The following is a 16,786-nucleotide window of genomic DNA, read 5'->3' on the forward strand; positions in this document are numbered from 1 at the left end:
CATGTGTCCTGACAAGCAGTATAGAAGCTATAGAAAAGTGTATATATTATTGTATATATCAGTACAGAGCAGTGTAACTGTTACCCATGTGTCCTGACAAGCAGTATAGAAGCTATAGAAAAGTATATATATTATTGTATATATCAGTACAGAGCGGTGTAACTGTGACATGTGTGTCCTGACAAGCAGTATAGAAGCTATAGAAAATTATTTAAAATTATTGTATATAATTCAGTACAGAGCGGTGTAACTGTGACATGTGTGTCCTGACAAGCAGTATAGAAGTTATAGAAAAGTATATATATTACTGTATATCAGTAGTAGTAGTACAGAGCAGTGTAACTGGGACATGTGTGTCCTGACAAGCAGTATAGAAGCTATAGAAAATTATTTAAAATGATTGTATATATATCAGTACAGAGCGGTATAACTGTGACACGTGTCCTGACAAGCAGTATAGAAGCTATAGAAAATTATTTAAAATTATTGTATATATCAGTACAGAGTGGTGTAACTGTGACATGTGTTTCCTGACAAGCAGTATAGAAGCTATAGAAAATTATTTAAAATGATTGTATATAATTCAGTACAGAGCGGTGTAACTGTGACACGTGTGTCGTGACAAGCAGTATAGAAGTTATAGAAAAGTATATATATTACTGTATATCAGTACAGAGCGGTGTAACTGTGACACGTGTGTCGTGACAAGCAGTATAGAAGTTATAGAAAAGTATATATATTACTGTATATCAGTAGTAGTAGTACAGAGCGGTGTAACTGGGACATGTGTGTCCTGACAAGCAGTATAGAAGCTATAGAAAATTATTTCAAATGATTGTATATATCAGTACAGAGCGGTGTAACTGTGACACTTGTGTCCTGACAAGCAGTATAGAAGCTAGAGAAAATTATTTAAAATTATTGTATATAATTCAGTACAGAGCGGTGTAACTGTGACACATGTGTGTCCTGACAAGCAGTATAGAAGCTATAGAAAATGATTTAAAATTATTGTATATAATTCAATACAGAGCGGTGTAACTGTGACACGTGTGTCCTGACAAGCAGTATAGAAGCTATATAAAAGTATATATATTATTGTATATCAGTGCAGAGCGGTGTAACTGTGACCATGTGTCCTGACAAGCAGTATAGAAGCTATAGAAAAGTATATATATTATATACTGGTGGTCCCCAGTCCCCACAATGCAGCACACTGATCAGATATTTGCAGCACACTGAGCACAGATATGGAGCGTTTTCAGGCAGAGAATGTAGATATTTTCAGCACACTGAGCACAGATTATTTGCAGCACACTGAGCACAGATATTTTCAGCACACTGAGCACAGATTACGGAGCTTTTCAGGGAGAGAACGCTGCCACGTCATCTCCGTTCAATCTCCAAAGCACGAGTGAAAATGGCGGCGACGCGCGGCTCCTTATATAGAATACGAGTCTCTCGAGAATCCGACAGCGGGATGATGACGTCCGGGCGCGTTCTGGTTAACCAAGCAAGGCGGGAAGATCCGAGGCTGCATCGGAACTGTATAAAATGGGTGAAGTTCGGGGGGGTTCGAATCCCGAGGAACCGAACCCGCTCATCTCTAGTACAAACCTTTATAGATCTATCACCAAGTGACAATTTCTGATAATAATGTAGCAAATAGCTATTGCAGAGTCATAAACTTTGCAACTAAAGTATCTTTTTATAGGATAAGTTCCAAATGTGATATTTATAAGATGTTGTAATCACATGTACAGTATAATTATATGTGAATTCCATTAATCAACAACCCCATTGCAGGCATTAATATATAGACAACTGATGTTATACATGTTGTATTATATTGTCAGCCATGCTATGCTCAATTTTCACTTTGCTCTTTGGAGTAGTAGCTCGCAAGTCACAATTTTCAATGCAGGACCCTGGCTGGGGGGCTTGTCCTCTGCCAGCTACTCGGAGGGCTCCACTTGCACACAGGACATTGGGGTAGATGTATTAACCTGGAGAAGGCATAAGGAAGTGATAAACCAGTGATAAAGCAGTGTTAAGTGCAAGGTGATAATGCACCAGCCAATCAGATCCTAACTGTTAATTTACATATGGGAGCTGATTGGCTGGTGTGTTATCACCTTGCATTTATCACTGGTTTAGCACTTCCTTATGCCTTCTCCAGGTTAACACATCTGCCCCACTATGTGGTGAGCAAAACGGAGGTTGAGGATAGCGTGGCTGACAATATAATACAGAGCTTCATTTTTCTTGCTAGATTTCACAGTGTTAATTGGGAGCTGCATGTGATTGCATTGGAGGTGAGAAGTACCATACTATTAATATTTTTAATTACATCTTTTGGAGTTGTGCCCAATTTTTTAAAATATAATTACTATATAAATGATAGGTATAATCTGCACATCTTCTTATTTGAAGGTTTGTTTAATCTCCCCTATATATTCTCATAGGGTTCTAAGTGCTGTGAAATAAAGAAATTGAACATATACTTCCACTGGCTGGTGTAGCAGCAGTCATGCAAAGGAGCCCCCTCTCTCCTTCCTTTACCCTCTCAATATAGAATAGTTGCAGCAAGCTGAAAGGGACATTTTCAACACCTGGTACAGGCGCTGTTGGCAGTTACTATTTCTGATGTAGTATTTCCACCATTTGAGCTTTCAGTCCAAAGCTTTCAGCCTAATATTTAACAGGTTTACAAAGGCTGGCAGCAGTTCCTTGACAACAAAATGTATAAAATAATCTGAATACAATTGTGATTGTTGAAAAAAGGAACACGACAGTGATGATTGACAGTGTTATCTACAATAAAACTTGGCATAGCTTTTAAAATAGGAGAGAACTACTGCGCAGTCTCCAATATTGCTCCTCTGGGGGAGATAATATTAAATTCCCTTACCAAGATGGCCACCACAACTACTACTGCGCATGTGAGGTGCCATCTTCTTGCTGTGTATGAGTGGCATAGTGGGAGATCAATGTCTCCCCTTCAGCTCCAGGGACCTGGAACCCTTTTACCTGCTAGACTGCTGTTCCAGCACCTGCACTGCTACTGCATGCAAGAGACAGTCACCGGTTAGTGATCTGTCTGAACCCTACTCTGCTACAAGCTGCGCTTCATGCGCATGAACCAGTTTAACAGTGAGTACAGTTGTACTATCACTTGCTTAAAGAAACACATTGCCTGGTTAAGCTAAAGTGGATTGGTCAATCACATTTCCATTGGTATGTACATTAACTCTTCCAAACCACCACTTTTTTTTTTTTTTCATTTTTGTACACAAATTTTCAACAAAAATACACTGTGAATATATAAGTGAAGATATAATGAATACTACTACTACTACTACTACTACTACTACTACTGATGATGCTGCTGAAAATACTATAGAGTATAATAATCAAATAAAAGATGTACAGTGGATAAAATTAAATATGTGCTATAGTATTAATAAGTCAGTATGAGAAATCTATCTGGAAAGGAGGGAATATGTGTTAGATGTAGAAGAGGTGAAGAAGCATGTGCTTACAGAACATGGGGGCAGATGTATTAACCTGGAGAAGGTATAAGGAAGTGATAAACCAGTGATATGTGCAAGGTGATAAAGGCACCAGCCAATCAGCTCAAATATGTAAATTAACAGTTAGGATCTGATTGGCTGGTGCCTTTATCACCTTGCACATATCACTGGTTTATCACTTCCTTATGCCTTCTCCAGGTTAATACATCTGCCCCATGGTGATGGTGGAGCGACATTGAGGAGCAGTGAGCAAGAAGTTATATATCAAGTAGGATAGTAAATGGGGGTGTAGTAGATACATTTTTGGGAAAGGTCTGTAAATGTGAGTGTGTAAAGCAGTGTAGCAGGGAAGATCAGCCCCAAATGTCATATTATTGTAAGGATACACAATGATATATGTACACATTAGTAGGTGAGACACTGCTGGCTGGGATACTATGTTATAAACTACTATGCTTGGTAGATAAAATGGATGAATTAGTGTAATGTCTGAAGGGTAAAAATGATAAAGTTTATAGAAACAACCTTTAAAACGTATAGTGTATAACTTTATTAATATATTATTCAAAATGGGTTACTAAGGAAAGGTTAATAAAAAAGAAAATACTTAAAAAAAATATTTTTATAATAATGAAGATTCTTCTTAAATATATAAATACAAAAAATAAATGAGTAAGTAAATAAATAAATAAATGAATAAATAAATAGCCCTGAGAAATAGCCACCAACTCTGAGTGGAGAGGTTCATTGCCAACTTATACATTAGGTCAGGTATATCCAAACTGTGGACCTCCAGCTGTTGTGAAACTACATATCTCAGTATGCCCTGACACAGTTTTGCTGTCAGAGAATGCTAAAGCTGTGTCAGGGCATGCTGGGATGTGTTGTTTCACAACAGCTGGAGGTCCGCAGTTTGGACATGCCTGCATTAGGGTATCTTATAGTGGAACTGACTTTGGACTTCATGATTTGCATTAAGAAGACTGAATAATTGTGCTGAAAGCCTTTGCTCTCTACAGTTTTGTTTTGACCGGGGGACAGAGATTTTTCAAACCTGTCAATACCGCTACAAAAGTGGGTAGAACTTTTTTTTTAATCTTTTGCTGAGCAGTCTGCTTTCAAATAAAAATATGCAAAGGCCAAGATAAACATGGGGGCTGATGGATTTACAGTTCAAAACCCATTGAGAAATAGGTATATGACCTTATATAAACAACTTTTGTAAATGCTAAAGGGCTAGCTTTAGTGTACATGCTATGCTGGGGATGGTGTAGAAGGAACTAGTAGTGAACTTTCCATTAGGCACGTGCCTAGGGGTGCCACTTGTTGGGGGGTGGTACCTGGATGCTTACTTTAGTACTGTCAGTCTGAAATTTACCAGTAAATATTTCCACTCTACCTGTCCATCTTGAGAGGAGTATAAACAGGTAGGACATGCATAGGCTACCCCTGTAATCTATCACACTTAGTAAATATATGCAGTATACATAATTAAAAATAAAATAAAAATGTTGTAGTTCATAGCCTTTTCTTCTTGTTATATTAAATTGCCAATTATTCAATAGGGCTTATAACCAATGACAGTAATAAAATTGGACAGAGGGGGTGGCCATTACTGTTGTGACTAGGGGCATCCTGACCCCTTTATCTGCCCCAGGGAGGGAAAGCAGCTGAAATAATATGATGTAATATAGAATAAGGCAATAATGCATCAGCAGAGCGAGTTACAGATATGGGGTCATATGTAATGACATCTGAGTTAGCCAGAGGTGTGGGTTCCCGGCTGAACTTGGGCGCTTTTTAAAAGCGACAACCATTTAGAAGGCCTATCACCATTTGCCTTGTAAGTAATTGCCACTTTGAAAAAGATATCCGAGTTTGGCTGGTAACTCACACGTCATTACATAAGGCCCCTGTCCTCATGCATCTAGCCTCCATACACCACGCAGTGTGAGATGTCTGGCATGAATGAGTCTCCAGGTACCGTGCAACTCTGTTAGCATCAGGTGACTTTTTGCTGCGAAAATGCATCTTAGATGCAAAGCAATGTGACTAGGATGCACAAAGAGACTGAGCTGATTAATTTGATATTTGACACTTGTACATTGTATGTGTCTAAGTCTGTATACGGAGCACAATTGAACCTTTATTGGAAAATAGGTGCAGCCGATGTGTCGCACACAGATATACTGTACAAGTGTTCGATATCAAATTAATCAGCACAGTCTCCTGGTGTTTAAGATGCATTTTCAGCATAAATTACTCCTTAAGTTAGCAGAGTCTCATGGGACCTGGCGCATCGAGAGGGGCTGTTTTGGCGTGACTGCAGCAATAATGTATTGAGAACACATCTATACATTTCATGGAATCTGATGCAATGAAAAAAGATGAAAATAGAATATTAAAATATGAAGATGGAATGATAAAAGGTGAAGACACAGATTGAATGAGAAGCAGATTGAATGGTATGGATGGAAGATGGAATGATATGTGGATATAGAATAGTGTTATTATAGAATGTATAAAGCAGGTGAGAGTGGAAGTGAGAAGGATAAAAGGACTAGCAGGAGCAGGAAGAATGGTTTTAACATCCTACATAGGCAATGAGCAGGGGTTAAAGTGAGCCGGAACGGTGCGGAACTGCGTTCCGTCACTTCCACTTTGAGACGGAACGCAGTTCCACCTCCTCCAGCTCACATAACCCGATGTGTCCCCAGCACCGCACAGGGAGATGACGGGCGCCAGGTGAGATTGTGTTACCAGCGGGTGCCCGGTGAGATTGTGTTACCAGCGGGCGCCCGGTGAGATTGTGTTACCAGCGGGCACCCGTCTCCCTCTCTACACCGAAAGCCGGAGGCAGGAGCTCAGTACTGAACTCCAGCTTCCGGCGCAGTCACTGTGCGGCGTGCGCTATGTGAGAGACGTCAGTCATGACATCTCTCTCATAGTGCTGAGGAGCGGACGCCAAGAAAGGAGGACTGCAGCGGTCTGGGAGTGGGGCTCAGTGAGTATGGTGTGTTTTTTGTTTTCTTCCTTAGTGCAGCGGCGCATCTACTGGGGGGACATTACTCCTGAGGGGGCATCTACAGGAAGCAAACTACAGGGGGACATTACTACTGGGGGCAAACTACTGGGGGGCATTACTACTGGGGGCATTGTTACTGGGGAGTCATCTATTGGGGCAAACTCCTGGGAGGCATTACTACTGGGGGACATTATTACTGGGGGCCACCTACAAGGGGGCAAACTACTGGGGGCAAACTACAGGAGGGCATTACTACTGGTGGCGTGACTACAGGGGCATTACGACTTGGGAGCTAAACTACAGGGGGGCTAAACTACAAGGGGGCATAACTACAGGGGCCAAATTACTGGGGGCTAAACTACAAGGGGGCATAACTACAGGGGCTAAACTACTGGAGGCATAACTACAGGGGCTAAACTACAAGGGGGCAAACTACAGGGGGGCATTACTACTGCCGGCTAAACTACAAGCAGGCAAACTACTGGGGGCATTACCACTGGGAGGCTAAACTACATGGGGCAAACTACATGAGGGCTAAAATACTGGGGACATTACCACTGGGAAGCTAAACTAAAGGTGGGGTAAACTACTGGGGTCATAACTGCAGGGGCATTACCACTGGGGGCATAACTACTAGGGCTAAACTACAGAGGGCTAAATGACTTGGGGCATTACTACAGGCTACATTACTACTTGGGGCAATACTACACACGGGCATTACCATTAAGGGCATTACTACTGGGGGCCCTACTAATGAGGGCACTTCATAAGGGGCATCACTCCTGGGGACATAAGGGGCACTACTATTGTGGGCATTGCATAAAGGGCACCACTACTGTGGGGTCTATATAAGGGGCACTACCACTGTGGGCACTACGAGTACAGTGAACAGTGCATAATGAGCACTACTACTGTGGGCACTGTATAAGAAGCGCTACTATGGTGGACATTATGTGTATTATGGGGTGCTACTACTGGGGGCATTATTACTATTCTGTGACCACGCCCCTTTCTTTTGGAGACCACGCCCCTTTTTGCAGCACGCTCAATACCTTTATTACTTGGGCGCCGTGGGGAGGGGGGGTGAGTTCCACCACCTCTGTAGGACCACTTTAACCACTGGCAATGAGAGCCACTGTATGGCCAATAAGCTCATCACACTTTTCACCTCAAGGTTTATGTTACTTGATATCTGGCACTGAATAAGCCCCTATATAACATTACATTTACTTTAATTTAGATACAATGTGCCATATGTAATGACGCTCAAGATCGCCGGCCAGACTCAAACATTTTTTTGAAGGGGTACTTACTTACAATGCGTGATTTTGCCTTGCAAGTGATTGTCCCTTAAAAAAAAATGTTTTAAAAAAAATAACATCCCAGATCGGACAGCATCTTGCACTTCCGGCGGTCTGGGGCATCTGAGTCAATGTCTCAGTATTCAATGATGTTACATAGCTACTTTGCTCTAATTGCATTAGAGTTAGATAATAAGAAGGCAAAAACAAGCTTGTTGTTAATTGTATTTCTCATTTCTAAGTGATGAAGTTGTATCTATTTGTACGTAGATATTTTTTTACCTTATCGATATACAGAATGTATCGCTATTTGTACAAAAGCATAATGTAAATAACTCTATGTTATAGTAGGATTACACACAGTGGCTCTTTGTATGGGAAATTACTTCCACAGAAGCTAGATAAAAAAAAAAAATTGTCAAACAATTGGAAAAAATATTTGGCCGTGCCATTAAATACTATTACGTACTAAGCTTTATATTCCAAATTACATAATTGCTCTTTCTACAGGATATGACCTCGCTGAGCAGTTTTCTCTGAGAAAGACATCCTGTGGTGGCGAAAAGACATGTTTTAAGCTAGGAAGCACTCCTCTGATCAAAGACACACAGTAAGTAATGAATATTTCTTTATACTAAGATTCAGGAGATGGAAACGAAGTGTTCTTATTTGATATGTATTTTGAAATATTAAAATAGTCTGAACATGCACTCATTGTAAAAGCAAAAAATATTTAGTAAATTCCATACTTAAATTAGCGTTTATACTACTCCTCATTTGCAGTTAGGCGCAAATTTGTACTTGGATAAAATGTGTTGCTGGGCGAGAGGTGCAAATACAAATTCCTCTCGTATGACGGAAAAATACCGTACAACATTAAATTTGGCCTGCTTTACTTTACCTTGTGATTCAGCATTCAGGGAATGAAGGCCATTTTTTATTTTGCCTCCCTACTAAGAGTGCATCATGGTCATCATGGTTTTGCTAAAGTGCAAAATTGTACTATAAGCTTAATTTACTCCTAACACTAGGGCAGGCCTGGCTAACCTGTGGCTCTCTAGAAGTTGTGAAACTACAAGTCCCAGCATGTCCTGCACAGTTTTGCCATAAGGAAATGCTAGAACTCTGGCAGGGCATGCTGGGATATGTAGTTTCACAACAGTCGGAGAGCCACAGGTTGGCCAGGCCTGCACTATGGGGCATAGTTACTAAAGTGCAAGTTTTTAGAAGTGGTGATTTTGCCCATAGCAACCAACTGGATTCTAGCTATTATCTTCTAGAAGATGCTAGATAAATGTTAAGTAGAATCTTACTGGTTGTTATGGGCAACATTTCCATTTCTAAAAACTGGCACTTTAATAAATATACCTCTAACTGAGGACTACAAACTGGCGAAGAATATTTACATTTGATGAAGATTTTTTTTTTAAGGTTTTTAATGTCACAAGCAATGTGTTATTGATAAATAATGGCTTCTAAAAATATATATTTTATTGTTTTTGGGGAGTAGTACCTGATACTTTCCTCACTGCTACCATACCAATAATGTAATTGAGGATTTCAAATTTGAGCTCTTGAGGTCATTTTATAGTGATGAAGATTGTGGGACAAGTGATACAATGATTTTGGTATGAGGGATACCATAAAGAACCAGGAGATGCTATGTTGTTGTGTGTGTGGTTTGTTTTTACCTCATCTGTTCTTCCGTCCCACCAACATAGATCGATAGATAGATAGATATGTACATTCAGTTGGCAAAATAAATTTTAGATGCCTCACACCATTATAGGTTGTTATTTCATAATAAGTGTTGTTAAAGTTTTGAAGGGGTGATCAGCTGATAGTTTATAAAGTGTTAAGATGTTGGACTTCTACAGTTCTGCGCAGAGCACATTCTCAGGTGTGGAGACTTTTCCTTGAAATCTTGAAGTGCCATCTACAGCTTATGCTCAGTGTGATTTGTAAAGGAGGTACTGTGAATTATAGCAAATCTATATTTAACTATATTCACATTTCAGAGTAACAAGGCTACCTGAAATTAAAAAGTAGAACTCCATAAAAATGGTACTCGGTAAACGTGGTGACCTCCCTGACCATCTTTGCATCCAAATGGTGGACAGTTCAAAGAACTAAGATGAAAAACTGATATTCCATACTTTATTCAGCATGTTTACTATACTTTCCTACCGTGATGTGTGTAACTAATTGATATACTGCCACACATTGTATCATTGTGCATAGTGGGATGGGGTCATGAGAGTCACAAATTGCATGGCAATTCTACTTGTATTTGCGTCTCCCAGATGGTTGATCCAAAAAGTAGTAATGTACTTCTGGGCTGCTATGCAGTTCAGGTAAGTATGGTCCTTTACCGGTGGCCAGTGCACTCATTTGGTGTTGAACAAGACCACTATGTGGCTGGGGACAACTGAGGTATGAAGTGAACAAGTGTTGAACAAGACCACTATGTGGCTGGGGACAACTGAGGTATGAAGTGATCACTCCAATTTTGAAAAAGACAAACAAACAGAATTCTCAAAACCCAAATTCTCACACATTACTGCTCCCTTGTTCCTTCATGCATCTTGAGACATTTGCCTGTACACCTAGTTCACACACCCTGAACTCCTAGAACATTGCTTCATCTTTTACAGCTACCTTTCCCATAGAGATCAATATTCTCACAAGTGCTTTGGAACCCTTAGGACTTATACTCAAGTTAGTAGGTGTTTGTGGGTGTTATTCAGAGTTGTTAGCAAACAAAAAGTTAGTAATTGGGCTAAACCATGTTGCAAAGGTGGAGCGGATGTAACATGTGCAGAGAGAGTAGAATTGAGTGGGGTGTGTACAAACTGAAATCTAAATTGCAGTGTTAAAATAAAGCAGCCAGTATTTACCTTGCACAGAAACAATATAACCCACCAAATCTAACTCTCTCTGCATATTACATATGCTCCATCTGCAGTGGTTTTGCCCAATTGCCAACTTTTTTGGTTTGCTAACAACTTTGCATAACCCCCTATGTCAGATACTATATTGGGTCAGTGAGGGTGGCTGGAGAAGGTACAAGATGGGTAGTATAGAAGATGACTGAGAAAATATAAATTGCAGGTATTTTATTACATAATATATATTGATGATTGTGGGTGATGCTTCAATTAAACAAACATATTATAAAAATATAGAATACAATGTAAGTAACTCCGTATTAGTGAACAAGCACTGATTGGTGCATAGACTTTGGTGTGTAATTCACTGTTTCTACAGTGCAACAATGGTCAGGACTGCAGATGTTGAGTGACAGATGTATCAAGACTATATGACGATTCCACTTAAACTATCTGACAGTTCTTATTCTCCCAGTCAGGGAGTAAGGTATTTTAAGATGTCCGGCTTACAGTCTGTGATGAGATCTTGTTAATGCTGTGAACCAGCTGTTGTACATTCCATGCAGGGAAAGTCAATTAGTACCACAGTTTTGTGGCATCCCGCTTAGCTGTCTGTATGTGCTGATCTATGCCGACTTAACGGTGATTGCGGTGTTGCCCCGGGGTTAAAGATACAGGCGTCTGTGTGGAGGGTAAGGAAGATAGGGAGCTCTGTACCCTGGGTGACCCTATGCAGCACCAGTCCTCTGGTGCCTGTCAGGATACAGACACGGCGCCGAGGGCTCAGACACTGCGGTGAGCTTCCCGGTCGTGGTCCACTGGCGTGGGCTTATTTAGAGCCATCACCACGGGCCATGCACCGGGGAACAGAGACTCAGAACCTTTTCTCCCCCCTCCTCCACTTGGTGCTCTGTACCTCACTGGCTTACCTTTTCCTCTCCGTCCGTGGGTCCTCTTCGATCGCGAAAACTGTACTTCCGGGTAGGGATGTCACGTGTGCGCATTCAGCTCATACCGGTGCTTGCTCACCTCACACTGGCTGTATAGTGGTTAAGGGGTCCGTGTTCGTGCCAACGTGTTTCGACCACATTAGGGTCGAAACGCTTTGGGCACGAACACGGTCATCTTCTATACTAATCCCACACTACAATCTTAGGTTTGAGCGCTACAAAATCTTCTGTTGATTTGTGTCTCTAGGGTTGTCACCCCTATTTTATGTTAGCAGCTCACTGAATCACCCACACCCAGTGCGCTGGTATAACCCCCTCTTTACAAGATGGGTAGTACCCAGCGCCAGGACCAGGCACAGGTCACCAGTGGCCAGCATCCAGCAAATGGTTACAGGAATGAAGATACTTGGAAGTAGCCAAACAAATGCAGGAACACTGATAGTAGCACTGAGATATAAGCAATGCTGGCAAGTACAGAGGAATAGGAAGGAACACAGGCTACAATCCGGGAGGTATAAGTCACAGCAGGCAGGACTGGAACACAACAGTTTAGGCTAAGCCCTCCCAGCATTTTATCTGAACAGGAGCTAATCATTCTTCCCAACAGGGAATCACTCACAACGCATTGTATTGCCTTGTGATTGCCCCTTTTAAAAAACGTCCGCATTCGGCCGGCATCTCGCACAGCCGCTAGACTCGAGTGGAATTACATCCCGCCAATGAAGTTTTATAAACATTAATGTATACAAGCAGTTTATGGCTTCCCTGGATTTATTATGAGGCTGCCACATGTTACCACATACAAATATATTGGACTATTTGTTTTTTGGCCCATATTGTGTGTGTCTGTGTGTGTGTGTTTTACATTTTCTAATAACCCAAGCAGTTGAAATAAAGGAAAATACAATCACTACATACAGTACAAATACAAGTAATAAAGTCTAACAACCAGACTAAACCAAACAGCCTGCACCGGTTATTAAGGACAGAAGTACATCCAAACAATTAGGTCATCATTGCTATAGAGAGGGGGGATATGGAGCATATCAAAAGTACGTGCTAATCTTAGACTTGATAGCTAGAGAAGGAGGGTACATCGCAATGTTATTTAACTAAGAAGGTACCATTCTGTATTCTCAAATATCTTAAAGTATCTAGCCTGTTTCAGAGGCGGATTTAGACCTCATGTGGCCCTAAGAAAGACACCAATTTGGTGCCCTTATCCTCAAACAATCCTCACATTGGAAGAACTCATGTTTTTTTCTGTGCACATCCCGGCTCCTCTCTCTAAGCTTCTGATGTCATACACATGTGTGTCATGACTGGTCACATGCACACTACTGCAGGACTGGAGACACAGGCATGCGCTGGAGCTGACACCCAACAGCTGTCTAATCACTGACAGCCTGCTGGGAGTATTCCGCTAGCCCAGCTCTTGGACAATTTCGGTAAAGCTTGTGGTCCGCCAGAAATGCCCTTTATACAGCCTTGTCGGCAGGCCCCCTGGGACCAGCAGGGCCTCCTGAGGGCCTTGTAGTAAATCCTCTTCTGGCCTTTTTAGAAGAGAAGAGTAAGGACATACTGTATGCTCCCCTTTTTTTTTTTTTTTTACAAAAGATTGTAACAGCTTGTACTGGTACATGTATTATTATTATTATTATTATTGTTGTTGTTGTTGTTGTTGTTATTATTTTGAAAATAGATTTCTTTACATTTTAGCATGATATTTGTGTTTCTTTTATTTATCTTTGCCTTCCCACACAATCTTTATAATGGTGCTCATTGTTTTCAGGAGCTTATTCTTAGTAACAGTTCATGTCTTATTCTTAATGCCTTTTGATGTTTTTATGATTCTGTTACTTATTACTAATGCCATATACACAATGTACAGGAAAAATCTTTCAAATATGTTATCCACCCTCACTAAAGAGCATGCTGAGTTTCATTTGTACAAGCCTTGATAATAGCCCTTGTAAAATACATAGAAAATGTGCATATTGAGCTTTCATTTCAGAAAATATGGTGTTCTTCTTTGGCATATTATCTCCTAAGTGTTTGTTATTCTATACAGTGTATTCATGGCCCTCAGTTATTTTAGGCTGATGTATGAATCAGTTAGCTACAAAGACAGTAAAGAGTGATGCAGTATTGTATAAAATAAAGATTTCACATCACTTCAATATTAATAGAAAGACTCTTTACTTCTAATGTTGTGCTCGGTGTGATTCCTGTACAGTATATAGAGAGAAAAGAAATATAAACCCTTCTCCTAATTTCTGTTTCTGCATTATGATTATTATCCTTTATTTATATGGCGCCACAAGGGTTCCTTAGCGTCCAATTACAGAGTACATAAACAAATAATCAAAACAGGAAAACAGCAACTTACAGTTGAAGACAAAATAGGACAAGTATGGGGTAAATAAACATAGCTACATCAGCAGATGACACTGGAATAAGTATCAGGTGGCAGAAGACTGCTGGAGTTGGTGCAGTTGAAGATTATTAAAGTAAGAAAAAGGATAAGCACGTGAGGGAAGAGGGCCCTACTCATGAGAGCTTACATTCTAAAGAGGAGCGGTAGTCATACAGGGGTGACACAGATGGGGTACATAGAGAGTGTGGTACAGAGGGTTAAGATTAGATTTGGCTGGGTTTGGTGAAGAAGTGGGTCTTGAGAGCCATTTGAAGTTTTCTAGAGAAGTGGAGATCCTGAGGGGGGGGGGAGGGAATTCCAGAGAAATTAAGCAGCACATGAAAGATCTTGGAGGTAAAAGTGGGAGGAAGTAATCAGTAGGCAGGAGAGTCGGCGTGCATTAGCAGAGCGAAGAGGACGGGTGGGGTGTAAAGGGAGATAAGGTCAGAGAGGTAAATGGGAGAGGAGTGCGTGAGGGCTTTGTAAGTGAGTGTGAGAAGCTTGAAATGGATTCTCAAAGGGAAGGGGAGCCAGTGAAAGTCTTGTAAGAGAGGAGAGGTGGACGTAGTGCATTTGGTGAGGAAAATGAGCCGAGCAGCAGCATTGAGGATAGATTGAAGTGGAGAGAGGTATTTTTGAGGAATGCCAGTCAGGAGGAGATTACAGTAGTCCAGTCTGGAGTTGACCAGTGAGTGGATAAGGGTCTTAGTAGCATCCGTGGTCAGAAAGGGTCCGATCCTGGAAATATTTTTTTGATGAAAATGGCAGGTTTGTGAGAGGTGCTGAATGTGTGGTTTGAAGGAGAGGGAGGAGTCAAGGATTACTCCAAGACAGTGCACTTGGGGGCTAGATGAAATAGTAGTGCCATCAATAGATAATGAGATTGTGGGAAGTGAGGTTATGCGGGAGGGAAGATGATCAGCTCGGTCTTAGACATGTTAAGTTTAAGAAAACACTGGGACATCCACGAAGAGATAGCAGAGAGACATTTGGAGATACGAGTGAGGAGAGCAGGGCAGAGGTCTGGAGAGGAAAGATAGATTTGAATGTCATCAGCATAGAGATGATATTGGAAATCAAAAGAACTAATGAGCTTACATAGTGAGGATGTACAGAGAGAGAAAAGAAGAGGACCAAGGACAAAACCTTGGGGTACACCTACAGTTAGTGGAAGTGAGTGGGAGTTGGAGTCATGAGAGGAGACAGAGAATGAATGGTCAGAGAGGTAGGAAGACAGCCAAGAGAGGGCAGTATCACACAGACCTATGGAGTGAAGGATTTGCAGTAGGAGAGGGTGGTTGACAGTGTCAAAAGCAGCAGAGAGATCAAGAATAATAAGTAGAGAGTGGTGGCCCTTAGATTTATCAGCATGGAGGTCATTGCAGACTTTTGTAAGGGAAGTTTCAGTGGAGAGGAGAGGACGGAAGCCAGACTGGAATGGGTGAATGTGAGGAAAGAAAGGAAGTAAGGCGGTTGTAGACAATACGCTCAAGGAGTTTGAAGGCAAAAGGGAGAAGAGAGATGGGTCGGTAGTTGGAGAGAGTGTTTGGATCAAGGGTAGGTTTTTTAAGAATAGGAGAGACGAGTGCATGCTTGAAGGCAGAGGGGACAGTGCCTGATGAGAGGCAGAGATTGAGAAGGTGGGAAAGATGGGAACAGGCAGAAGGAGAGGGGTAGTGGGGGAGGGGATAGGGTCAAGTGGGGAGGTGGTGACGGGACTGGAACGAATGAGAGCCATGACTTCCTCACCAGATGCATGAAAGAAAGATGTCAGAGTTGGTGAGAGGGATTGGGAAGGGTGGTAAGGAATGGGAGGAGGCTGGTTGCTGATGGTCTGGTGTGATGATATGTCCTGGTGTATGGAGTCAATTTTGGACGTGAAATAAGTGGCAAAGTCAAGAGCAGAGTGAGGAAGGGAGACGAGGTGGAGGTGGGCAGAGGAGTGAGTTGAGAGTGGCAAAGAGGCATTGGGGGTTGGAAGACTTGAAGGAGATGAGGTTCTTGAAGTATGACTGTTTAGCAAGAGAAAGGGCAGCACTGAAGGATGAGGAGATAAGTTTGAAATGTAGTAATTTTGCCTTAGAGCGTGATTTCCACCAGTGTCGCTCAGCAATATGTGAGAATTTTTGCAGATATCTGGTGCATTTGGTGTGCCAGGGTTGAGGTGTTAATTTGCGAGGGTGAAAAGTGGTTGGTGGAGCAACAGAGTCATGAGCAGAAGTAAGGGATGCATTGTATATGGAAGTGGCTTGTTCAGGGCATGAGAGAGAGAGAGAATAGGAGAGAGAATGTATGATTTGGTTTTATGTACATCAGCATGTCACATCACCAAAGAGCTCTAAGATATTCTATTGGTCATTAGAAATAAAACTAATACAGAACACATTGTCTACCTCAACATACATGACCACAACAAAGCAATATTGTTGATTACACCAAGTGGATTTCAGAGGTCCATATTTATTTAAGCAGAATACAGGAAAGCACAACCTTGCAGGTCTATAGAAGAAAATCCACCATGAGCTGTAGAATTTAAACATTGTTCCATACTATATACTGTTCCATACTATATACTGACAAAATAAATTCTCAAAAACACATATGTGGTGGTATGATATGTCAACAGTCATGTTAACATTCATATTGAGAATGTTCGCATGATAATTTCGACAT

At 41.3% G+C, this 16,786-nt stretch overlaps 1 protein-coding gene and 1 long non-coding RNA gene across 8 annotated transcripts in view; one reads left to right on the top strand and one right to left on the bottom strand.

Annotated features, from left to right (window-relative positions):
* COL19A1 (collagen type XIX alpha 1 chain) overlaps window positions 1-16,786 on the top strand; it is a 1,277,374-nt gene that overhangs the window by 148,054 nt on the left and 1,112,534 nt on the right. For all 7 annotated transcript variants that reach the window (XM_063916766.1, XM_063916758.1, XM_063916759.1 and 4 more), the window contains one exon: window positions 8,370-8,469. In XM_063916766.1, the coding sequence (XP_063772836.1) occupies window positions 8,370-8,469 (100 nt within the window). The remainder of the gene's footprint in view (window positions 1-8,369; window positions 8,470-16,786) is intronic.
* Window positions 1-16,786, bottom strand: part of LOC134909657 (uncharacterized) — a 145,040-nt gene that overhangs the window by 119,278 nt on the left and 8,976 nt on the right. The window lies entirely within an intron of this gene.

Source organism: Pseudophryne corroboree, chromosome 4, assembly GCF_028390025.1.
Source record: "Pseudophryne corroboree isolate aPseCor3 chromosome 4, aPseCor3.hap2, whole genome shotgun sequence".
Classification (NCBI taxonomy): domain Eukaryota; kingdom Metazoa; phylum Chordata; class Amphibia; order Anura; family Myobatrachidae; genus Pseudophryne; species Pseudophryne corroboree.